Here is a 26,776-nt window from a genome sequence, read left to right as displayed (position 1 = left end):
TTGGTTGTTGGTTTGCCAAATGCATTTTTCCAAATCTAGGGGTGAGGAAATCATCATTTTTCAATGAAAATAGGCTTACTCTAAAGAATATTCTTCAAATATTAGCAGGTAGTCCAGATATTATACTAGCTCAATTACCATAAAAAGAAAATGGTTTCTGATTTTTCGGGGCTTAGAATGGACAAAAAAAAAAAAAATTATAATAAGAAAAGTAAACATATTGGTTAGACCACCACTAGTCATGATTCACAAGATCGGTGGGATAAGCCAAGTATGCCAATTGAGGAAAATGCAAAGGAGAGTTTGACGATTCTTTCATAATTTTGGGGATGTTCCCTTTAGAAAAAGTATAAACACCAAAATAATGGAACTTTAAGAACTTGCGGCAAGGGGGGGGGGGGTTACAATACTCCTTCGCTGGTGCCTCTGTGTTGACATGCTAAAAAAAAATAATCATATCGATAAAAGCAAAGAAGTAACTGACACCGGCAATTTCTAAAGACAAAAGCATGTTGCCCATTGAAGCTACTAAATAGTAATTTTAGTGATTTTTTGTGCTGATTTAGTGGGGGTTTTTTTCAAGTATCTAGTGACCTTTTTTGCTTCGGATTATTTTCTTTCAAGAATCTAGTGATTTTCTTTTTCATTAGTGGCAATCTTGAAAAAAGTCGTGATAAAACTATTTAAAGCGGAGCTGGTTTATAATACAGGCTAGTGAAAATGAAACCGGTTAGTTGCCCAATAACACTCGAATGTTGGTCGATTGTAATTTTAGTGATTTTTTGTGCTGATTTATTTGGTTTTTTTCAACAATTTTTTAAAAATTCATTTATAAATTGACCAAGTTTCCATTGTCATAATCGACTTGTGTATGCAAGCCGGTGTTAAAATTGGTATCACTCATTAGGCTATCTTGCAAGATTTTCAAAGTACTAATAATTTCTTGAAGTAACTGATAATAATATAGGTAAAAGGTAAAATTGGAAGCTTTATTTAAGTCATGAGCAAAATAGTTTGGACTTAGCACCAAAAATCCTAGCTAAAACACTTTCCACTACCTGGCTGAACTCGCTTTCCAATTCTGTCCAATTTTTTCTTCTGTCTGGCAACTATCCGCTGGTGGCGAATAATAGAAATCAACATTGGAAAGCTAATGAAGCATGGGCGCTCCAAAAAGCAGATGAAAATTTATTAGATATTTTCCAGAGAAATTACCTACGGATGGTCCTGGGTACCCGGCTGACTGACCGTATTTCAAACAGTAGGTTGTACGAAAAATGTGGTTAAATCCCGCTTTCTAGGGCTATAATGAAAAAAAGGTTGAGATGGCTAGGCCATGTTCTGCGGATGAAAGATGACAGATTGCCGAAGATTTTCCTTTTTGGCCAACCGTCTGGGGCTACACGGAAAGCGGGTCGTCCTCGTCTGGATTGGGAGGATATCATAAATAAAGATTTAAAGGAAATGGGAACTTTTTGGGAGGGTGTAAAGAGGGAAGCCTTGAATAGATTAGGTTGGAGGAGGAGCCTGCGCAGCTGTGTTGGTCTAAGGCGGCTTAGTGCTAAAGTGAGTTATTAGCAGTAGTAGCAGTAATGGAAAGCTAAGTCGGTTCCACTTTCCAGCTTGCAAAAAAAAGCTCTTGGGCTATCAGCCCGATTAATGACTAGAAAGGGGGTGATCCAAGACTTATTTGCAAGGGCTGGCGATTAGTATACTCGGAAACAGCGTTAAAAGGCGAACCGAGTGGTAGGTTTATCTTTTTAGCCAGCGAATTGGTCGAGTAAAGGAACAATTTACAAAATGTTGTGTATAAATTCAAAATAATGTATCTACATAATAGTTTAGGCTTAGACTAGTCTGTACTTACAACATAGGCCTAAATGTTCAACCTAGCCTACTTACTAGACAGGTCAAGAAAGTCGAAATTATTAATCCTAAGAACACCATATCGACTCTTTTCAACCAGTCAGCATAGCACGTGTATTATATAATGAATTAGTAATTATATCACAGCTTTTTCACCGATAAGGACTGCTCAAAAGTTTTCTTATCAGAAATCCAGAAGCAATACAATTACACCAAACTCATTTATAACGTTATGACACAGGCAGGCATCTGTGATCAAAACCGGTTTTCTTTGAAGAAAAAGTTGTAAAAATACAGACTGGTCGATATTTTCTGAGGCGCACGTTTCCGATTGTTGGAGAACATATGGAAGAATGTGTTTTAATTTCTCCATCACGTTCTCAGCCCTAGAAGACGTTAGGGACTCTGGGCAAATCTAGAAGATCTTCGGAAATGGCGTGAATTGGTAAAGATGACTTCCCAGGAGAGAAAATAAGTACTATTTTTAATGTTTTAGTGCAAATATTCTCGTCCTTTAAGCCTAAGGACTTTAATCTTACGCTAATTCCTGACAATAGGCTACTATGAAGCTGAGTCAATTAGCCTAGTAAGACTATCCACTGGCCATATCTGAAGAGACCGATTTAAAAGGGCGAATAAACCTTGGCATTTACATAAAAATTTATTGAAAACTTTCAAGCATAAATCTTCACTTTGACCAATCAGAATGAAGATTTAAGGCATAATTTTTTGAAATTAGAAAAGATTTAAGCTTGGAACAGGAGTTTTTTTTATCTGTATGATCAAAAGGGTTTCAGTGTTAATAATATGAACAATTATTTTATTCTGTACTAAATTAGACCCCGGTTTATGCATCACCGTTTATCATACCGTGAATCCCCCTCCCCATGAGCCCCGCTTCCGTGTGTGCATTTTTGCACCTAACGCGATCTTTAATTATCCTTAACATTCTGTACAAAATTTATTGTTAAAATAATTAAAAAACAATGCATGATATATATTTAGACAAAGTTCCACGGTTAACGCTAGGAACAAGTTCTTTTAACCCTCTACTACAGGGCTTCTTAAACTATGGGTCGCGACCCCATTTGGGGTCGCGTAGCAAAATTATGGGGTCGTGAGGGGTAAAAATACAATTCAACAAAACATGTTTTTTTAACTTGTAAAATTATTGTTATAAAGAAAAATAACAATCATCGTAGATAAATATATCATAAAATCTTCTGGTTCAGAAAGACTGTTTATACCGGCATTTCTATTCCGATCATTATAATATCTTGTATAAATTTGCTATAAAACAGAAGATGTTATAGAACTTTATAAAAAATGTAGGTTTATTTTTCTCAATCTCTTAAAACCGAAACAATCAGAAACCGAAAACTGAAACCGAAAACCGATGGTGCAAGAGTGATGACGGGCAAAAATATTGGTTTTAAACCATTTTTTCAAGCTGTTCATTATAATCATATAAGTTTTACTCATTGCCTTATTCACCGAGAGGCTCTTGCAGCAAAACAAGAGCTAAGAGCTCATATGGCACTTGTGACGAGGCGAGAAGAGCTAAGAGCCAAGAGATCATATGGTATGAGCTCTACCAAAATTCTATGAATGAATAGATTGATTTAAAAAGGAAAATAAGAGGCTTAATGCCGGTCAGGATTTAAAATAAGAGCTCTGAGTCACGATGTCCTTCTAAATATCAAAATTCATTAAGATCCGATCACCCACTCGTAAGTTATAAATACCTAATGTTTTCTAATTTTTCCTCTCCCTTTAGCCCCCCAGATGGTCGAATCTGGGAAAACGACTTTATCAAGTCAAACTGTGCAGCTCCCTGACACGCCTATCAATTTTCATCGTCCTAGCACGTCCAGAAGCACCAAACTCGCCAAATCACTGAACCCCTCCCCCCAACTCCCCCAAAGAGAGCGAATACAGTACGATTCTGTCAATCACGGATCAAGGACATTTGTTTATTCTATCCACCAAGCTTCATCCCGATTCCTACACTCCAAGTGTTTTTCCAAGATTTCCCCCTCAAACTCCCCCCCCCAATGTCAAACGATCTGGTCGGGATTTGAAATAAGAGCTCTTAGACATGAATTCTTTCTAAAAATCAAATTTCATTAAGATCCGATCATCTATTCGTAAGATAAAAATACCCAATTTTCACGTTTTCCAAGAATTCCAGTTTCCCCCTCCAACTCCCCCCAACGTCATAGGATCTGGTCGGAATTTAAAATAAGAACCTTAAAGCTCAAGATCCTTCTAAACATCAAATTTCATTAAGATCTGGTCACCCTTTCGTAAGTTACTAATACCTCAATTTTCAAAATTACGCCCCCCCTATCCATCAAAATTACCCCATCCACCAAAGAGAGCAGATCCGGTCCAGTTATGTCAGTCACGTATCTTAGACAGGTTTTTATTCTTCCCATCCAGTTTCATCCTGATCTCACCGCTTTAAGTATTTTCTAAGATTTCCGGTCCCCCCCCCAACTGCCCCCCCCCAATTACGCTTGATCCGGTTGAGATTTAAAATAAGAGATCTGAGTTACGAGGTCCTTCTAAATATGAAATTTCATGAAGATCCGATCACTCCTTCGTAAGTTAAAAATACGTCATTTTTTCTTATTTTTCAGAATTAACCCCCCCCCCAATAGATCGGATCCGTTCCAATTATGTAAATCACGTATTTAAGACTTTTGCTTATTTTTCCCACCAAGTTTCATCCGATCCCTCCAATCTAAGCGTTTTCCATGATTTTAGGTTCCCCACCCCAAACTTCCCCCAACGTCACCAGATCCATTCAGGATTTAAAATAAGAGCTTTGAGACACGATATCCTTCTAAATATCAAATTTCATTGAGATCCGATAACCCGTTCGTAAGTTAAAAATATCTCATTTTTGCTAATTTTTCAGAATTAACCCCTCCCCCAACTACCCCAAAGAGAGCGGATCCGTTCCGGTTATGTCAATCATGTATCTAGGACTCGTGATTATTTTTTCCATCAAGTTTCATCCCGATCCCTCCACTCTAAGTGTTTTTCAAGTTTTAGATCTCCCCCTTCCAACTCCCCCCCAATGTCACCAGATCTGGTCGGGTTTAAAATAAGAGCTCTGAGCCACGATATCCTTCTAAATATCAAATTTAATTGAGATCCGATCACCTGTTCGTAAGTTAAAAATACCTCATTTTTTCTAATTTTTCAGAAATAACCCCCCCCCCCCCCAACTATCCCAAAGAGAGCGGATCCGTTCAGTTAATGTCAATCATGTATCTAGCACTCATGCTTATTTTTCCCATCAAGTTTCATCCCGATCCCTCCACTCTAAGTGTTTTCCAAGATTTTAGGTTTCTCCCCCTCCAACTGCCCCCCAATGTTATCAGATCCGGTCGGGATTTAAAATAAGAGCTCTGAGACAATTCCAAATATCAAATTTCATTAAGATCCCATCACCCATTCATAAGTTAAAAATACTTCATTTTTTCTATTTTTTCCGAATTAACCGGCCCCCCACTCCCCCCCAGATGGTCAAATTGGGAAAACAACAATTTCTAATTTAAGCTGGTCCCGTCCCTGATAAGCCTGCCAAATTTCATCGTCCTAGCTTACCTGGAAGTGCCTAAAGTAGCAAAACCGGGACCGACAGACCGACAGACAGACAGACCGACAGAATTGGCGATTGCTATATGTCACTTGGTTAATACCAAGTGCCATAAAAATTAGCACCAGAATTGAACGATGTGCTTCAGGATGCTGTTAAGGTCATACATTTTATTAAGAGCCATGCCCTTAACAGTCGCTTATTTTCAAATATCTGTAAGGATACAGATTCCAACTACACAACTTTGTTATTAAATGCAGAAGTAAGATGGTTGTCAAGAGGCCAAAGCTTAAAAAGATTATTGTTATTAAAGGACGAGATCGAAATATCTTTAACTGAACGAAAATGTGAATTTGCTGCTTTTTTTTCAAAATGACTTGCGGCTATCGAAGCTGTGTTATTTGTCAAATATTTTTGCGATCTTAACTTTAAAAAAATTGGTAAAAATTGCGATATATTTACTTCAAACGATAAAGTTGAAAGATTTATTAAAAAGATAAGCATTTGGAAAAGTAGGGTCGAAAAAAATTCGTTCGAAATATTTTCTAGTGTCGACAATTTTGTAATTGAGAAAATTCATTGTAAAACTTGTATTGCAAAAACTATTGTAGATCACTTAAAAGCGTTAGAAATACAGTTCTGGACATATTTTATATTAAATATTGATTTACACAAAATAGTATGGATTCAAAAGCCGTTTTGGATTTGCTTAAGTGAAATTGATCATTTGCCACTTAAAGCTCAAGAGGAATTTGCTAAGCTTTCGTGTGACTAAAACTTAAAACTACAAATCCCAAAAAAGCCCTTGACTAAATTCTGGATCGGAACTAGAACTGAATTTCCCACAACTGCCGATATGGCGTTGAATGTACTGCTGCCATTCAACACCACTTATTTATGTGAAGTTACTTTCTCAGCTTTAACACACATTAAATCTCAATATCGTTCAGCGATAAAAAATGTTGAAGAGGTCTTACATCCAGCAGTTTCAAACATTACGCCAAGATGTGATTTGTTATGCAATAAAAACAGGCACATCCATCTCATTAAATTTTTAACGTAAACTTTAATTTAATCTTTACCACGCACCTACTTGGATATATTCGAGAGAATTAAGACAGTCAGTATCCACTTTTGTTTTTGAAACTATAATAAAAACATTTCTATAACATTTTGTGTAAATTTTATTTTTAGATTTTTATATGTTTCAAAACGAATTCTAAATTTATAAATTTTCATATGCATATGTATATTGTTACCTAATAAATATATCATCAAAAAATATTAATTTATTTTTCTTTTATATTGTTGGGGTCGTTAAGAAACTCGCAATCATCAATGGGGTCGGGAATTACAAAAGTTTAAGAAGCCCTGCTCTACTACAATGAAGGTCCATTTTTGTATTGTGTTTTACAACGTATCGTAAATTCCTCAAGACGACCCTTAGTCTACTCCTGTGACAACAGTCAATTCCAAAATCCTTTCCTAATTATTAGTATGCTACATTAATTACGAACACTCTTCCATCAAATTTTCTTACCTGCAATGGATTTTCTTCTTTCTTACGTGAGGTTTTGTCAATTTCCTGGTTATTACCCGGCACTTATGAGTAGGGCTATAATACAATAGGTAGTTGACTGGGCCTTTTACTGTTAATGTTTAGGAACAACTTAGTCTTGATAAAGGCTTTTCAAACCAAATTCTTATCATTTCAGTTTTTCACTTCTAATGTACAAATGTTAAAATCAAGGAAGAATCCATGTTATTCATAAATCTTGGCTTTTTATCAGGAGGTGTGACTATGGTATGGCTCGAGGACGAAGTGCTAAGAAACTTGCCCCCTATGTTCTGGATAAGAATTAAGGCTTTTCCAAAAAAAAAGAGCTCCATATTTCAAGCCTTGAAAACTATAATTTTTACGATGGGGATCTTCTGCTATTGCTTCAAAGAACTTAACGAACAACGCAGTGTGTATTACAAACTTAACTAGTGTTAGCAAAACCACAATTAATGGATTCCAGAAAAATTATAATATTACAACAAAAACAACTAGGCTAATCCAACAACCACTGCAATAGTTAAACCTAGAGATATAACTCCGTATGCATACCAGATCAATTCCAGACGTCTGTCCTGAAAAAAAAAGAAACATCGAGTTATTTAATCTGCACTAATCAGTGGACGATTCAATGCACATGCAAAACGAAAAAAAAAATAAGTTAAGAAAAAAAGAGACGAAACAAAGACAAAGAACCAGCGTTGTCAACGCAGTACAGTCGTGCCTTTTTTCATACAGCTTAGAGGTTCTAGAACAACACCCTATGTTTGGACATATTCGTGGTACAATCCAAAATTTCATGTATATTTCGGTAAATTTGAGCTGTATTTGCAGGGTCAAGTTTTAATTTTTCCAAGTTATTAAAACTCCTAAACTCACCTTTTAAAGATTTAAGCAAAAGGAAAGAGATTTTTGTCAATGTGATACGAGCAGAAATATCCGCGAATTTCAAACTAATCATTACACAAGAAACAGCGCTGAAAATTGGTTTCTGCGTAAGAGAGAGAATGAACATATAGTACATTTCGGTTACATAATAAACACTATAAAATTTTGGCACAAGAAACTGGTCAAGTAACTTCTTTACACTCTCGATTATATGGATGGCAAAGATCAGATGGGATAATAACCGGTTAGTTTACTCTGACTAGTAATCGAATATAGTTTCTCACCATGGATGTTCAAGTTAACATTTTGGATTTGCCAGGGACCAAAGAACAGGCAATTATATTTCTCCAGGATAAGGGGCTATTGCCCAAAACAAAAAAAATGTGTCAATGAACACACCATGACTTTGTACTCCTATGAGAAGCTACATTATTGGAAGTGTACCACTAGGCCACGTTTGAAAACCGTCAATTTTCGTGTCAATACGTTGTTTTCTAAAAGTAGAATAATTTCCTAATAAAGTAAATAATTTCTTAGACCACACTGCTTTTCCATTTATGAAAAATTGATTGAAGAAAAAACAGGTTTAATTTTTATAAAGCAGTGAACAAAAATAAAATATATAAACTACACTTAAGCTAACAAAAAATAAAAATACTCCGAATATTTCGGCCCCACGTCCGGGAGCCTTTCTCAGCGGAAAAAAAAGAAGAAAATTACAAACCAACAATTTAAGACTTTTTTTAAGACATTAAAAATAAAATGCCTCGACAACTAAAACGCCACAAAAAAATATAAACAATAAAATAAATAAGAAACAAACTCACATTATAAAACAAAACTCCTGCACTGACTGTAATAACTTTAAAATAAAACTAAAGCAATTGTATATATTGAAACTTTCCTCTGCCACATTCAGTGTATAAAAATCTGTTCGAATGTTCGATTTTTCCTATGCCAAGAAATTGGGAGTAGCCACAGAAAAATAAGTAATCTTGAGCTGACGTTTTTTGTGATAATCTGAGTTAAAAGGAAAAATCAATCGACTGCTTTTTTTATACTTTCAATTAAGAATATATTAAGTTAATTGAGTTTGTCACATAAAAACGCAATACATGGGAGATAGAATTTTGATATTTTTGCTTTTGAAGGAGCAAAACTTATTTTTAATTTTCAAACAGTTTTCTAGCTACAAGGCATAAAGTATGCAGTGAAGGCTAGAATCTTGAACAAGTTTTTAATGCTGTAATCCACAACAATTACAGCAAGTCTCAATGTCTCAATCCTCTGTGATGAATCGTTTGAAAGCAAAAGACAAATACTTGAAAAATAACCTTGAAATTTGTTTGTCAGATAAGCACCATCCAAAGAATACCAATTTTTAATCTACCTCAGTGCGTGGAAATAATAGGAAAACATACTTTTTTATGTAATGGCTAAAAAAGACAGTTTCATGATTAGATATACGAGGCCCGCGTGCTTTAATTTCATGCGGTAGGGCACAAATTTAAAAAAACGGACGACTTCTGCAAAAAAAAAAACCGGGAAAACAGTTAAGCAAAACCCTAAAACACATCTATGTTTCAGTAAAGGGGAGGAAGATTAAATTTTTGTCTCCAAGACATCATCAATTAGAAGAGGTAGATAGGCATGAGATTTTTTAGGAGGAGGGGTCTGTCAGAGGGGAGGTAATATTGGGGCAACATTTTGTACAGGGGAACATTTCTCCACCGGTGTGTGGACAAGTCCCGTTAGTTGCAAATCTTCCTCCAGCAATAGGGTAAATAGTATAGTAATGCAGGATACCATTGTTTTGAGGATCCTCTCCAGGAGGACAACTGCAAAATAAGGCAGGAGATCCAGATTTGGACGACGACCTCTGCATGTTGGTTATGCGGTGGTACGCTCCGATAAACCACTCAGGGGTTGGCGTCCCTGTCCGCAGAGCTTGAGAGCGGTAGGTACCGCAAGGTGCCTACTCCTCCCCCTATTGGGGCCACCATCACCATTGTCGAGGTTAAGTATGAGGTCTTATGGCTGCTTCTTATCTGTTGGGTCAATATCTGTCTTAGGAGTTCTTTGTCCGCTGTTTGGGCCAACTACCCACTCAACCGGTGTTTACCAAGTTTTCAAACGAAAAAAAAACAGCATTGGATCGGACTTCCTTCCAGTAGACGACCAAATGCGCGTCCGAAGGCAGTTATTATGGATACATTTACTGTTACCCACTGCAATGTACGTGGTCTCCGGTCCAAGTTGGATAACCTACACCATATGATGAATGAGGTCTCCCTTTCTGGCATGTTTGTATCCGATACCAACCTGAATTCTGGCGTCATTGATAATGAGATTAACGTTCCTGGTTACACTCTGCAAAGGCTGGATCGCAAAAACCCGAGAAACTTGACTTTTGGTGGAGGTCGTGTTGCTATGTACCTAAAACATTACATCCCTTTTTCGGCCCTTTCGATTCCTAGCGATAAGGAGGTCCTTTGCGTGAAAGTAAACCTACCAAACAAATCGTTTGTTATTGGTACAGTCTATAATCCACCAAAAATGAAAATCACCGGTCACGTGGAAGAATACATGGAATTTTTGAAGCAAAAGTTCCCAAAATCAGGTATAATAGTCAAAGGAGACTTTAAAATTCATCATGGCTAATGGCTAAAAAGTCGTACGACTGATGAATAATGCGTAGCTCTGCTAGACTTGAGTCTTGCTTATGGCCTAGAACAGCTTGTTGAATTTGACCCTTATATTGGCCCTCATGGATCATCCCGGCTTGATCCCTTCTTAACTGCTCATTCATATTCATCTAGTGTTTAAAGCTATCCATTTACCAGCGATCATATGGTAGTTATAGCTCGTGGAAATCTCAAAATACCTCCACCTGCAAAGCACGAGCGGATCATCAGGCAGTATCACCGCACAGTCTAAAATGGTCTGCAAAACTTCATGAAAAAGCTATCACAGAGCAATCCGTCCAATCAAAAAAGTAAAAGTCTCATTTTGAGATAAGCCTTGGTTCAATGCTGGTTGTAGAAAGGCAACCAGGGCCAGAAAAAAGGTTCACAAGAAATGGCGTTCGTTTGAATCCGAAGAGGACCGGGCTTCTTTTATTACCGCTCGAAACAAGTCTGTTAAAGCGCCCCGTCAAGCTACAGCCAATTACAAACAGAAGTTTGTCGATAAACTGAAAAGTGCCCCTGAAAAGCGGTTGAGGAGTGTCGTCAAAGAAGCTTTACCGTCATCTAAATCAACATCAATTCCCTCGCTTCATGTTGAGAGGGTGATGATCCGGTCAGGCCAGGAAAAGACAGATGCTCTTGCACAAACCCTTTCAAAGGTTTCCCAACTTGATGAAAGTGGAGTCTCTCCTCCTCCCTTTCTGCCACGAACCAATGCACAAATCACCAGCGTTAACATAAGTATTAGTAAGATGCTCAGAGCGCTAGGCCAGCGGGATGTCACCAAAGCTTTAGGACCTAACATGATTCCCAATCTTATTCTTAAAAGATATGCCCCTAAACTTGCTGGTCCTCTCGCCTCTCTTTATAGAAAATGCTTTGCAGCGGGGTCGTTCCCAAAAACCTGGAAAACTGCTTATGTGGTCCCTGTTCCAAAGGTTGAGTCCGACCTTACTAATGCAGGATCGCATCGTCCAATAAGTATGCTGTCCTGCGTAGATAAATTTATAAAAGCATCATTAACAGGACCCTATACCAATACCTTGAGTCATATCTGTTGTTGGGAGACACACAATATGGCTTTCGCAACAAACGGTCTACGTTAGACTATCTGATTGCACAGTATCAAGAATGGTTGAGCTCTTTTCTAAGGGACATGATATTAGCCTTCTCCCCTTTGACATTGCAAAAGTCTTTGATCGTGTATGGCACAAAGGACTTCTTTGTAAACTGAAAGCCTATGGAATTTATAGTCGACTATTTGAGATACTTGCTGATTTTCTTAGTCTCAACGATCATTGCGAGATGTCCTCAATGGATCAAAAGAACACCCAGTCTTATCAGGAGTACACCACGGACATATTCTTGGGCCAACTCTTTTCTTGGTGTTCATAAACGACCTAGAGGAAAACAGTGTGAAGAAACCTCACCACGTTGCTGATGACACAACAACAAAAACATCAATTGCAAAAGAGGAAAATCCCAGCAAACCCCACAAGGACTTTGAGGGCTCATCCTGATTTCGTCTTCAAAGGCAATAACGCGAGTTGATACACTGCGCCTACTTTAAGTTACTTTCTCTTCGGATCTCTCATAGACTGAGTGTTTCAATAAAATCAAATCCTCTTGTTCCAGGAGGTTAGGAGCTATCCTAAGATGCAAAAGTCTTCTCCCTGATGAAAGTATTCTGCCACTTTTCTTTTCGTCATTGAATGACGAAATGAAAACCTGTCATTGAATATGCATGTCCTCTCTTCCCTGGTTCACCTAAAAGCCACATTGCTCCGCTCCAACAAATTCAAAACAGAGCAGTTCGTGCAGCAACCTCTGACGACACAAAAGATAAAACCCCACAGTTGATCTCGGAATGCATCGACGTGGCGTCCATGTCGGTTTTCTACAAGAACTCCCTCCGTCAAAGAAGCTATCGAAGATCGTTCCTGATAGAGCAAAGCCCTTGCGATCAACCCACCGAAGTAGAGCTCGTCAGGACTACCTTGAGCAGGGTACTCCCCGCCGAGAATATATGAAAACAAGTTTTGCCAGGAGATCAGTTGCTACATGGAATAGATTGCCGGCAGAGGTAATCCTGGAAAATCCTTCCCTTGATGCGTTCAAAAGAAGGTATAATAAATACCTCAGTGTTGGAAAACGAGGTAATTACCAGGAATAGCGGCAAATCCTCATCTGTGATGGAGCTGGGAAACTTGTGGTAATGAAAAAAAAATCATACAAGACCAAAAATAGGCAAGTTTTGTAGAAAATGCAAGAGGTTGTAGGAAATGGTACTAGGTGTTTCCATCCAGAAAATTCCCTTCCAGAAAATTTCCCCTGCTGAAAACTTCCTCCAGAAAATCCCCCTGGAAAATTCTCCTCTATGGAAAACTTTCTTCCGGATAATTTCCCTCCCCCCACTGAAAATTTCCCCACAAACAAAATTGATCAGCCACAGAGAAAGTACAAAATGGTACCTTGAAATTCAAGCTGTCTTAAGGGACGATTAAGTTCAATTAAGTTTAATTAGCCTTTTTCAGTAACAAAATTGAAAAACAAAACGAATGGAATTAAAAAGTTCATCACATTTTCTGAACAAAAATACGAAAGAAACAAACCAGCGTTGTTTATAGTAATGTATGCATATTGTCTATGGCTTAGCACTTGAGTTCTAGTTTATGAAGAATACGTAGTGATTTGTATTTTGATTCCTTCTTCTCTTTATCAATAATCACAAAAAAGAGATATATTAGATATTTCAAAAATTATGTGCATCCTCATAAGCCGTGTTTAGCGTAGCACTTCTGTAAATTAGCAAGCAAATTATTTTATTTACTTTTTTTGGTAGGTGCAATTTGAAGAACAAGGTAAAAACGACTCTTGAAACGCATCTGAAATTTCATGACAACTTTCAATAAATTTTGTTGAAGAAGACGAGTATTCGAGAAACGGTAGTGGTTCTTGTGGTGTTGACGGATCTTCAAATCTCAGCCACATAGATCTACCTTCCTAATTGAAATAGTTTTAATTTCCCCACGTAAGCTCAGTTGCAGAATATCACATAGAAAATGGATAATACACAACTAGAAAAGAAAGGCCTTAAACTCGTCTAGATTTAAGTATAACAAATGTAACTAGAAATAAGGATTTATTATGTACCAGAATGTTTAGTAACAACAGCTCTGAAGCTTTGCAGATCAAAAATAGGATACTTCCTCTAAAATAAAAAAGGTTGATGTTTACAAGACTGCTTGAATTTGAAGGCTGTTTCTATAATCATGGGCAATGTAGAAGGGTATTCCACACAGGGTGAGTTTTTTAGGGTGCTTGAGGTGAAACCAAAAAGGGTGTAGCTCTCGCATTTATTTTTTTATTTTTTTTTGGGGGGGGAGGGATAGGTGGGAGAGGAAAGAGAGGTCCCTATCTATATAAGAGGCAACTGCTCCCATAACCCCCCATAGAGGACACACTTGAAATAATATCAATAATGCTTGGTAATGCTTTGATAAACGATTTTTGTGAAATTTCACTTGAAAATGAACAACAAACTACACATTAAGCAATTAAAAAATAACGAAAAAACTGCTTTAGTCCAATTTGGAGTTTATTGTAAATTCAAGAAAAAAAGACCATAAAATGTAAATTTTTTGGTAACGTCTCCTTTAAAGTTCTGGTTTTAAAAATTTTCCCCTCGTTTTATGGATGATATTGCCCTTCATAGTATTGACCATTTCAATCCCGTTGCATATGGCAAAAATATTTAACGGTTTTTTTTTTTCTTCTTCTTCTTCAAAAAGGAAAAGGTGGTCATCTACACCACTGATTGACTTTTCCATTTTGACAATGATTAATATCAAGCAATAAAGACAATCAGTTATGTAATTGTTGGTCATAGACCACATACCTTAGATTTCAACTTTTCTGAATCGTCAGATGTCGACTTCTCTGAATCGTCAGGTTTTCTAAGCAAGAAGTAGGCAACTTGGCAGATAATATATGCTGCACCAGACGCAACAACAATCCATCTTGCCCATTCTTCACCCTTCATTAGAGTGCCAAGAAAAATGCTTACCACTAAAAAAAAAAAAAAAAAAAATCAAAATGTGTGCTAAAAACCTTTTAAGACTAAAATTGAAAGTAGTTTTAAAAAAGCACAATGACTATTGAAAAGACCGCAGCATCTGCCTAGATGGGCCATCCAAGAGGGGACCAGGGAAAGCTGCCTTACCATTGCGTTAGTGATTTAATTGTTCATATAAAACCTTCAGGGGAGAAGGTGCCGCATTTACTTTTACCCTGCTCACCAAAAGCCCTAAAAACAGCTCCTCCGGAGGATGATGTTGATAACAGTTTATTTATCAATTTTAATTTTCCCGCTCCTCCTTTTCTTATGTACTGAAATCGATACCCTTTGACAACCTGTATGGATATAATACGTTTTGATTTCTTTCAACTTACAACCTAAAGTTACAAAGGTGGTAGTAATTTTAGTAAGCTTTATTTTTTTTTTTTTTTAATAAAATTTTAGCAAGTTTAGCAAAAACTTTTTTGCTTAATACCCTAAGGTATCTGTGGGATATTCCTGATACACCATTTGATAGCTTACATGTACTTAGTGTGATTTAACTTAGTTAAATATCCCCTCCCCCAAAGCAATACGCCCTGAAAGTTTCACCTTAGTATTCTTAGCCGTTTTACAGCCGTTTTAAGCCGTTACTGCTCATACGCCTTTTGACAGCCTACATGAAATCAGTGTGTTTTGATTTTGCACAATGTCCCCTCAACAGCCTCTGAAAGTTTCACCTTAATCCAATTAACCATAGTAAAAGTAGCACTAGTAGCAACTGCAGCAGTAGTAATACTACAACTCGTGGTAGTAGGATACACATAGTGCCTTTGTATTAGTTCAACATCCTATGATAATGCTAATACGCCCTTTGACAGCCTGCATGCACATAGTGTCCCCCTTCACAGTTTCTTATAAATTGTTGCTTAATACCGTTAGCCTTAGTAGTAATAATAGTGAGAGTAATAGTAGTATGCACATAGTACCTTTTGGTAGGTTCAGCATCCCCATTAACAAGTACTGAAAGTTCAAACTTAATACCATAAGTTGTTTCTGGGATATAGGTGTAACGCCCATTTAAAAACGTGTATCAGCATAGTTTGTTTTGGTTTAGCTTAACATCCCTCTCAACAATCCGCCAACATCATCCCTCCCAACTGACTAATACCCAAGTCCCCCACCTGTACTTAATTTATCGATGTTTCCATGCACCTTTGACTAGCTGTCTTGATTAGCTATCTATTGTAATGACAATTTTTTACAGATTTTTCCCTTTTTTTGTTAAATTTCTCTTCAATTTTTGCTAATATTTTGATCTCAAGTTCTATGTTGTTTGTATTTGACATTTATTTTTCCAACTTCTATTTTTCTATTTTGTTCCCAATTTTGTTTACATTAGTACAGGGCTAGGGGCCGTGGTCCACCTTTGGAGATCAGAAATGGCAGACAAGGCCTGATATAGTGTTTTCTTTTGTAAGAGATTTTAATGATATTATGCTACATCGTTCTCCTTGACCCCCCTCCCCCAAGTTTTTTGAACACTGTCTCCAATTTTAGCCCATACTATCTTCGAGTCCAATTACCTAAAAGAATGACAACATTGAAATAAATTTTCGTCATAAAATACAAATTTTGAAATAAAATAAATATTCAAAATCTTTATGGTGAGCTGTATCGTTTCTTATAAGGACAATTCAACATGGCCTTTGGTGCACTGTATTTTTCGGTGCTTGTTTTTTTTTGTGGTGTTTAACTAATGAAATCCCTCTCCTCGCTCAACCACTCAGACATAATTACTACTCTCCAGAAAAACTTGAAATATGACTATTGATTAAAAAAAATAAAAACCCAAAAACAGGCAAGCTATACAAAAAAAAGGACAATCATAAAAATGCCGATACTAAATGGTGGTGGTGTAGGGAATCAGTAAGAAATCACTCACACGTGTGTGTAGTAGTAATTACATAATTAATAGTCTCAAGAAAAACTAGAAATAAGACTCTTGATTTAAAAAAGAAACCCCAAAAACATGAAAAGTTTAAATACCCCAAATATAAAACCCCAATAAAATAAACCCCAAATATGAAGTTTTTTTCAACTGAAAGTAAAAAGCCGCATTAAAACTCAAAACGAACAGAAATTATTACACATATGAAGGGTTTACCTCCTCGTAATACCAAGCTCTTTATGATAAAGTATTTTTAGTAATTTCAACGATTTACTCTACGGCTTTCTGATTTAGGGGTCATTCTTAAGGAATCGGGACAAAATTTAAGCTTTAGTGTAAAGAGCGAGGTATTAAGGAGGGGGTGAACCCCCTCATATACGTAATGAAAACATACGAATATAGAAGTTCGTTACGTAAGTTAATTCGTAAGTTACGTATATTTTTTACTAATGAAAACGTTCGTAAAAAATTAAAAGTTCTAGTTGCCTTTTTAAGTAATCAAAAAATTGGAGGGCAACTAGGCCTCCTTCCTCGCTCCCTTTTTCTCAAAATCTTCCGATTAAAACTATGTGAAAGCCATTTAGCAAAAAAAAAAAAAAATAATTAATATGCAAGTTTCGTTTTAATTATTTATATGCGGAGAGCCAAGATCAACACATGAATTAATTCAAAAACGTCCAGAAACTAAATAAAAAAACAAGCTTTTTTAAATGAAAGTAAAGAGCGACATTAAAATTTAATACGAACAAAAATTTCCGTATATGAAAGGGGCTTTTCGTCCTCAACGCCGCGCTCTTTACGCTAAAGCTTTTTACTGTTTTAAAAAGTAGAGTTAAGAGAAATAGTCAAACTTTACCGTAAAGAGCGAGGCGTTGAGGAAGAAAAACCCCTTTCATATACGGATTAATTTCTGTTCGTTTTAAGTTTTAATGTCGCTCCTTACTTTCATTTTAAAAAACTTGTTTTTTTATTTAATTACCTGAAAGAATGACAACATCGTAATGAATTTTCGTCATAAAATAAAATTTTGAAATAAAGTAAATATTTCAAAATCTCTATGGTGGGCTATATCGTTTCTTATAAGGGCAATTCGACATGGCCTTCAGCGCACTGTATTTTTCGGTGCTTGTTTTTATTTGTGGTGTTTAACTAATGAAATTCCTCTCCTCGTACAAGCCATCCCAAATATAATTACTACTCTCCAGAAAAACCTGAAATAAGACAATTGATTTAAAAAATAAAACCCCAAAAACAGGTAAGCTATACAAAAAGTAAAAGTAAAATCTTAAAAATTTCGACACAAAAATGGAGGTGGTGTAGGGACTCAGTAAGAAATCACTTACTTCCAAGAATGAAAAGTAGGTATCCAGTACATGCATGAATGACATTGAAAAGCCATCGTTTAGGATGGTCTGGGGCTGGACGCAACATCGACCCAAGAGGCTGTAAGATTGCCAATACTGAAAAATGAAAAGAAACTTTTTATTCGATAGTCAAAGCATTCTTGTACGAAGTAAGAACAAAAACTATGCTATTTGGCCCTAAATCATTCTCATAGGCTCAATTATTTACTCCACATTACAAATCTAATCTTTGTCTGACTCATGAAACTTAATATAAATATTTATCGTCAACAACCATGGAAAAACAAGGATATATTGGTTTCCTTGGTTAAAGGAGCTAATCATATGGTATATTTTTTAATTTTAATCAAACAATTTACAGTTTTTTAGAATTAAAATGCCTTTCACCTTGTAGATATTAGTTGAAATGGTAAGCTGCGCACTAAAATGTCAAAAGACCACCGCTCAATCATGCTAATTATGGACAAGCAAGATAGTTCGCCCACAATATAATTGCATGCTTATTTCATGTTTATTATACCCTTATATTCCCTAATCAATGATCTTACTTTTATGTTTCGTAGGAATTAAATTCAGGATGTAAGGAATTAAATAAATAGTTTCTCAGTCCAAGATGAGCGAAGGTTAAATGGTACATCCATTATTGCGTTATTTTTCTTCTTGTTCTCTTTTTTGGAGATTTTAAAATCGCTTTCAATGGTTGGATCCTCAAAGTATGGCCTAACATCTGGGAAAACTAAAACCGGTACTTCCATACCCGGATTGGGCCCTTTTGTCCCTAAAATCCAAAAATCAGCTTTCTGATTTCATTTCTATACCCAAGATATGTAAAGGCATCTTAGTTTGGGGAAATAGATAGCTCCAAACAGGAAATTGAAAATATATATCTGAACTTGCCCCCCCCCATACCAACAAATTTTATGTCATAAAAAATGTAAATTAATTTTATTATAATACAAAAAATTAAACACGGCTACTCAAACCGAGGAAAAAATGAGAGTAAAAAATTGTCAGTCATTTCGGTCTTCAGTACAGAAAAAACTGTAAAAACTTTAATACTAATTAATAGATGTATCCCAGGAGCTTCATATATTCTCGAGCATACCGCTGTACCATCTATTTTCCTTATTTGTTATTTCCTATAATTATTTCCTATTTGTATTTCCTATTCCTTATTTCCTATTAAATACAAAAAAAAAACATTTTTTTAACCGAAAGTAAGGAGCGACATTAAAACTTAAAACGAACAGAAATTATTCCATATATGAAAGGGGATGTTCCCTCCCCAACGTCCCGCTCTTTGCGCTAAAGTTTGACTCTTTCTCTCAAATTTACCTTTTAAAACAGTGAAAAACTTTAGCATAAAGAGCGGGGCGTTGAGGAGGGAGAAACCCCTTTCATATACAGAGTAATTTCTGTTCGTTTTAAGTTTTAATGTCTCTCCTTACTTTCAGTTAAGAAAACTCTTTTTTTTTTATTTAATTTATGAACGTTTTTGAATTAATGCATGTTTTGATTTTGGCTCTTCGCACATGAATAATTAGAACGAAATTTGCATATTTTAATTTGGCTAAATGGCTTTTTCTTAGTTTTGAACGCACGATTTTGAGAAAAAAGGTGTGGGGGAGGAGGCTTAGTCGCCCTTCAATCTTTTGGTTACTTACAAAGGCAACTAGAACTTTTAATGTCTTACGAACGTTTTTACTAATAAAAAATAGACGTAACTTCCAAATTAACTTTCGTAACGAACTTCTATAATCGTAAATTTTTATTACGTATATGAGGGGGTTTGCCCCCTCCTAAGTACCTTGCTCTTTACATTAAAGCTTAAATTGTGTCCCAATTCTTTTAGAAATAGTTGAAATTACCAAAAATACTTTAGCGTAAACAGCAGGTATTTAGGAGGAGATGAACCCCTCATATGCGTAATAATTTCTGTTCGTTTTGTTTTAATGCTTTAATCCTTACTTTCAGTTGAAAAAACTTTTTCATATTCATTTTTTCATTGTTTTTGTTTTAAATAATATTAGAAAATCCTGCGCCCCCTTCATGAAAATTCTCTCCTCCCGTGACAAATTCATCCATGAAAAGATCCTCCCATGTCACCCCTCCCCTCAACCCCCTCCCTATCCAAGAAAAAAAATTCCCCTGAAAACGTCTGTACACTTCTCAATAACCATCACTATATGTAAACACTGGTCAAAGTTTGTAACTTGTAGCCCTCCCCCGGGGACTGTGAGAAAGTAAGTCGTCCCCAAAGACATAGTTGTAAAGTTTTTCGACTATGCTGAACAAAATAGCCCTTTCAGAATTTTGACCCATTGACTTTGGGAAAAAATGAGCGTGGGAGGGGGTCTAGGTGCCCTCCAATATTTTTGGTCACTTAAAAAGGGCACTAGAACTTTAAATTTACATTAGCATGAGCTTTCTTGCAACATTCTAGGACCACTGGGTCGATACAACCACCTTTCGGAAAGAAAAAACAAATAATCACGCACCAGTGATCGGTCTTCGGGCAAAAAATATGAAATACCATATTTTTTTAAATAGGAGCTCGAAAATTCTACAACAGGGCTCTCTGATACGCTGAATGCGATGGTGTGATTTTCCTTAAGATTCTATGACTTTTAGGGGGTGTTTCCCCCTATTTTCCTAAATAAGGCACATTTTCTCAGGCTCGTAACTTTTGATAAGTAAGACTAAATTTGATGAAACCTATATATTTTAAATCAGCATGAAAATCCAATGCTTTTGATGTATCTATGAGCATCAAAATCCCATTTTTTAAAGTTTCGTTTACTATTGAGCCGGATCGCTCCTTACTACAGTTCGTTACCACGAACATTTTGATTTTGATAAGAGCCCAAATAAACAACAGAAAACTAAAAGCCGACACCGACATTTCAGGAAATTCTACAGAAACCGTTTAAATCTCCTTTGTGCCAGATATAGAGGCATTCAGATTTAGTTAAACTTACATCATTGAAAACTGTTAAATTTAGTTATCTATGAGATGGAGCAAAATTTTCTTTTTTAAGTTGACGAAAGGGTAGTCCCCAAAAAATGTTGTAGCATACCTTCTAGATGAAAATTAAAAATCAGCTTAAAGGAAATATCATTTCATTACTTTGGCAGCTTTACGAGGTCTCTGTGGTGCTATGAAAATTCGCTGATTGGCCCTTTGTCAATTTGGGCAGTCAGCAGACGGTGAGGGTCGCAAAATGATTTTCAAGCTAAGCATAGTAAGAGTAATGTTGATTTGTATTATAAAATCAATTTAGTGCAAGTGCTAATTTTCGTATCACACGTAAATGATTTCTCAGATTACGCAGCCTTTCCCTTTTTTTTCCTTAGCTGTTACGCATATTTTGCTGTGCATTATATTGTAGTGATAGACTTTTTTTTTAACTAGAACGTTTTCTCCAGTGATTTCCTTCAACAATGGATGAATATACCTTGAATGTCCCTAAAGGTTCAGGATTGAATGGACAAATGAAATTCCTTCGCCAGATTTTTTTTTCTTTTTCTTTTTTTTTACGGTCCTTAACCATTATTCATATATTACCATGTCTCCTAAATTTCTCTCCATATGTCAAGATTTCAGAACAGAGATTCTAAAATTCTATTTAGAATCTTTAGAAAAATTCTGAGCATCTGAACTCCAAGGAAATGAGGGAGCTTTTGCTGAATTATTTTACTTTTTGCTGAATTGTATCTTCTTACTTATCTTTTATATTATAATTATTCAAGATCATAAAAAATGGCTGTTAAATTTAATGAATGAATTCTCACCTTTAATTTAATGAAGAATCAGTGAGTAATGCAAATTCTTTAAGTAATCAAGCCAACACAAAAACTAAGGCTTTTAGTGGATAATCAAACAGTTCGTAGTAACAAACTGTAAGTAAGGAGCGACACGGCTTAATAGTAATCGAAACTCCAAAAAACAGAATTTTGGTACCGATGGATATATCAAAAGAATCGGCTTATTATGCTGATTCCTAATATATAAGTTTAAATCATTTAATTTGCAAATCATTTAATTTTTAAATCAATACAAATCAAAGGCTATGAACCTGAAAAAATCTTCCAAAAAAGGGGGAAACACCTCTAAAAGTCAAAGAATCTCATTGAAAATCAGATCATCATATTTAGCGTATCAGAGAACCTTACTTCAAAGGTTTCAACTTCCTATTTGCAAAAATGTGGAATTTCTATTTTTTGCAGAAGAAAGATCATGGATACGTATTTATTTATTATTTTTTTCCCTCGGAGTGATCATATCGACCCAGTGGTCCTGAATGTTAGGAGAGAGTTCATTTGAACAGAGATCAAAATTTCTTGTGCCTTTCTCAAGTAACCAAAAAGATTGGAGGGCATCTAGGCCCCCTCCTTTACCCCTTTTCCCTAAAATCGCCTGATCAAAATTTTTATTTAGCTACTTTGTTAATCATAGTTAAAAGGACCAATAAATATGTCTTTGGACATAGCATGACCCCCAACAGCTTCAGGGAAAAGGTATTTAAGTTATTAAATTTGCCCATTGTATTTGCCCATTGCACGCATAGTATTGGGAATTATGCATACATTTTCGGGTCGGGGGCAGAGAACGAACTATGTGCTAAGGATTTTTCCACGGGGGAATTTTCCATGGGCAGGGAAGTTTTCCGAGGATGAGCTTTTCAGGGGAAATTTTACATTGGGAAAATTTGCCAGAATGTCTATACAAAATTGTTTTATATATCTTGCTTTATCTTTTCCGTCTCAATTTTACGCGTAGAGTTGTTAGGGGTAATTTTCCGGGGTAAATTTTCACCTGGATTGAAGTGTCTAGAAGATATTTCCTTGGGAGAGGGATTTCTCCGTAGAAGTAGGGCCAGATATCCTGGAATTATTTAAGAAACGATCAGAAGTTAAATATAAAAATTTTTATTTTTTTTAACCGAAAGTAAGGAGCAACACTTACGCTTAAAATGAACAGAAATTATTACGAATATGAAAGGGTTTGCCCCTCCTAAATACCTCGCTCTTTACCCTAGAGTTTCAATTGTGTTCCAATTCTTTAAGAACAACTCCTGAAACATAAGGATCGTTTAATTAGAACAACAACAGCCTTTTTTAAAGGTGTAAAGAGCAAGGAGTTGAGGAGGGGCAATCTCCTCCAAATAAGTAACAATTTTTGTTCGTTTTAAGGTTTAGTGTTGCTCCTTACTTTCAGTTGAAAAAAACTTGTTTTTTTTGCATTTATTCATACTGAAAGCAATTGATTAGGGCTTAGATCAAGGGGAAATACTGCTTTCATTTAGCTTTATGTGACTCAAGTCAACTGAACTTTTGGTAAAATCAAGAACTTTTTAGCTAAATAGTATGGGCCGCATTTATGAGTTAAGATATAAAAAAAATAACGAGGTTCAAGAATGAATCTTCGTAAAAAAATTGGAGGCCTCGTTGCCAAACCGAGGTAAAAAATGACTCTTACTATTTTTTTTTAGATTTAATTGAAAATACCGAAATAACCATACCGAAATAACCATACCTTATTTTGGCGACAAAGTAAATTATTCTTCTGGATTTTTATTTAAACTATAGAGTAACACAAAGGAAAATATAATAGTAGAAACTGATTATAATAAAGAGGATGTATGGTAGTCGTTGAAATAAAGATAGCCTAAGTCATTTCCATACTTAAAATGTTACATTTCACTTCAAATGTGTAGGGAACGTATGCCCTCCATTTATCAAAAATGAGTCTAGGATAGTGTTCCAAATTCATGAATATTTTGGAGGGTTGAGGGTTGCAGACATATTCGCTCTTTTGGGCGGGGGCTCAAAACACAAAAGAAGTGCGTTTTTCGGCAAAATATTCCTGGGGATGGTTCTTCAGACCAGTGTAATAAAAAGGGACGAACTGACCAAAATTCTACTACCTGTCAGTTAATTCACATTTTGACATGAAAAAAAAAAAAAATCGAAAATGCATGATGACGGAGGGTCACAGCAAATGTTAATCAATAGTCTACTGATGCCATCATACAGTAGTGGGCTAAAAAACATTAGCTTGCGATAAAATGAGCAAAAGTGTCTGATACAGTTATCCCTTGAGCTTAACAGGAACGAAAACCAACAGGTTCTGGGAACCTTTCCCAATTATTTCCCCATACTAACCTGTTATAATGACTCCCAAGACTGCATGACTATTCGCAAGTTGGTCTTCCACATTGACCCAGCCTCCTTTTGCAATAAATATGATGATAAAAGAACATGCTGTCAAGGCCACAGCCACGATAGCAAGTAGACGATGTAGCTAAAAGAGTAAGAAGAAGAAGAGAATCAACTAAGGCTCTTTTATGCATTCCAAGAACACCTTGTAAGGGTAAAACATTATTTATTGTATTGAAGCATTAGGTCGCAATGGACGCTAAGGGAAGAGTGTCACCTCATTCTTCAAAACGGAGTTTGGACATGCAACACACAAACCAAATCACCCACACCCGTATAAATATTGTTAAATGAAAATTCAGGACAATCATATTTTTGAATAAGCCTTTAATATATGAATCATTTATAATCCATTTCGATTGACACAAATTTGGTTTTTCTATTATAATGACAATGGTCTCAATTGGCTTTTAACTCTGTTCAATGATCTTGTCCAATAAAGAGGATTATCACCCAAATTAATAGATGTTTATTAGGTTAACTTTTAGGTTATTTGACAGTGTATTTTCTTCAGGAAATGTTAAGACTGTGCTATTCACTAGATCTCAAGCATCACAAATCAAGCTAAAGTTCGCTACGATGCTTGTTTGCATTAGCAACACAGAACATAAAGAAAAGAGGTTGAAGAAAATTGAAACGATACTGAAAACGGAAAAGACAAAAAATATGGTGTTAAGACGGCTACTTGTCATTTTTTTCGTTTCCCCCAAAAAGGATAGGAAAAAAAGAAGAAAGAAACGATTCAGGGATCATGGTGCCAACTGGTCGTCTTAGTTTGTGTCCGAAAAATTCTTTGCATTTTTGTTTGTACTTTCATGATTATTAAAACATTCTTCTATGAAGGCAAATTATTTTTCAACACCCAAAGGGAAGAAATAAACATTTTTAATTGATTTTGATTTCATATTTTCCATATTGATTCCATAGCTTCTTCCTCAATTTAGTACCAAAAATGGCAAAACAGGACACTGAATGTCAAATAATCGATAACAAAGTTCAATTTGACTAACTCCGTGCGAGTATTTTTAGAACACATTCTTTCTTTTTTTAACAGAAGAAAATGAGAGCTATTTTCGTCCGAAGATTACAATAATTCAAACTACACATGTGATTTATTTCTTTCACATCTTTTTGCGCCTTGAACCAAATAAATTTTGCACCCAAATCAATTTTTCACATCTTTTTGCACCCAAATCAATAGAAGTTTGTTGGGTTGCTGCTACTGCCTCAATAAGGGAGCAATTCTGATTTTCTATTTAGTTGAGCTTGCCATAATATATATAAAATAGTTCGCATTGTACTGAGCTATAAAGAAAGAGTGGTATGTATCAATAGTAACTGGAATCCTGAAACAAACTTCGGAAACGATATATGCATCAAAAGCATCTCCATTTGACGCTGATTACAAATCTGTTGAATATATGAAGGTTAAAGGTACCCATCAATAATTATTGGCGAATGTTAACTTTCATAATTTCAAAAAGAAGGGAATTTCCTCCAAAAGTTATCCGTTCATGAAAAAATGCATCATCCGAAGTCTGAATTTACAAGATCCCCTAAGCGAATTCTCAAACCTCTAAATTTGAAAGTGAAAAGTTTCATTTTTTCAGTAATATATTTTAAGCGCGTTTGACTGTTGTCTTTATTTCCGATTTTGGGAAGGATATTCTTCTAAAAAAAATCACAAGCAATTAGAACCAAGTTTATCAGCCGAAAGTGACCAAGGGGCAACCAGGTGCCCTAGAGCCGTCACGGTCAAGGCACCCATAAACGAAAATTGGCTTTGTGTCAAAATTATAACTGGCCATTTTTACCAGAAAGGTCAAAATAGAAAATATTGCTGCAAAGGTAGCGTGACAATGCAGCCCCCGGGAGAAGGCCAAAAATTTCCAAGAAGCCCACTTCCTATAAAAAGATTCATAAATAAATCTATAAAGAAAAGTAGGACTGTTATACATGTGCAAGGTTTATTTGGTTAGATTTGTGTAATTTTAATAAAAAACATTTTTAGCCAATAGCATTTCCTCTTTCATGCAGTTGAACAAATCATGCAAATGCATATTTTTGAGACAAGGGCAAATGAATAGTTATTTTAATGAGAAAGATTTAATATACAGGCACCTTATTTTTGGAAGCAAACTTCCTGAAATACTCTAAATATTCTACTAAAAACGAAATCAAACTTAAGAAAGAATTTTCAAAGAGTGGTGAGAGTAAAGCGAAAACGAACAGAGTTTTTCCTGTAAATGAAGGTGCTCATACATTTTTATTGCATAAAACAGGAATTTGTACTAGGAAATGGGAAAGCCATATTGATTTTAAATATAGAGTAGAGGACTATGGATGATATAGAGTTTATTAAGAAGAAGTTTAAGGAATGTAGGCGTAAGTGACATTAAGTTAAATGAAAAAGATTTTAAATTGTAAGTTAAGACCACTGTTTAGTTATGGTTGTGAAATTCGGGGATTCCAAAACGGGAATAAGTTAGGAAGGATTCAGCCAAGATTCTTGAAGAAATTGCTAGGTCTAAGCGGTAGGTTTGGAATAGTTTTAAGGGTGATTTGGCGCTAAGTAA

General features: G+C 35.7%; 2 protein-coding genes across 3 annotated transcripts in view; both read right to left on the bottom strand.

Annotated features, from left to right (window-relative positions):
- LOC136028171 (uncharacterized) overlaps positions 1 to 2,122 on the bottom strand; it is a gene marked incomplete in the record, with an annotated part of 66,270 nt that extends 64,148 nt beyond the window's left edge. Inside the window, 1 exon segment of the mRNA XM_065705860.1 lies at positions 1,903 to 2,122. Within this exon segment, the coding sequence (XP_065561932.1) occupies positions 1,903 to 1,947 (45 nt within the window).
- Positions 2,123 to 7,428: 5,306 nt separating this feature from the next.
- The window catches only part of LOC136028167 (uncharacterized), a 116,416-nt gene continuing 97,068 nt past the window's right edge, over positions 7,429 to 26,776 (bottom strand). For both annotated transcript variants that reach the window (XM_065705852.1, XM_065705851.1), the window contains 4 exons: positions 24,147 to 24,285; positions 17,961 to 18,077; positions 14,508 to 14,677; positions 7,429 to 7,609 (listed from right to left, as the gene is read on the bottom strand). In XM_065705852.1, coding sequence (XP_065561924.1) covers positions 7,526 to 7,609; positions 14,508 to 14,677; positions 17,961 to 18,077; positions 24,147 to 24,285 — 510 coding nt within the window. In that variant the 3' untranslated portion in view covers positions 7,429 to 7,525. The remainder of the gene's footprint in view (positions 7,610 to 14,507; positions 14,678 to 17,960; positions 18,078 to 24,146; positions 24,286 to 26,776) is intronic.

The sequence above is a fragment of the Artemia franciscana genome, chromosome 6 (genome assembly GCF_032884065.1).
Source record: "Artemia franciscana chromosome 6, ASM3288406v1, whole genome shotgun sequence".
NCBI classification, from domain to species: domain Eukaryota; kingdom Metazoa; phylum Arthropoda; class Branchiopoda; order Anostraca; family Artemiidae; genus Artemia; species Artemia franciscana.
This window is presented reverse-complemented; position numbering and strand designations above follow the sequence as displayed.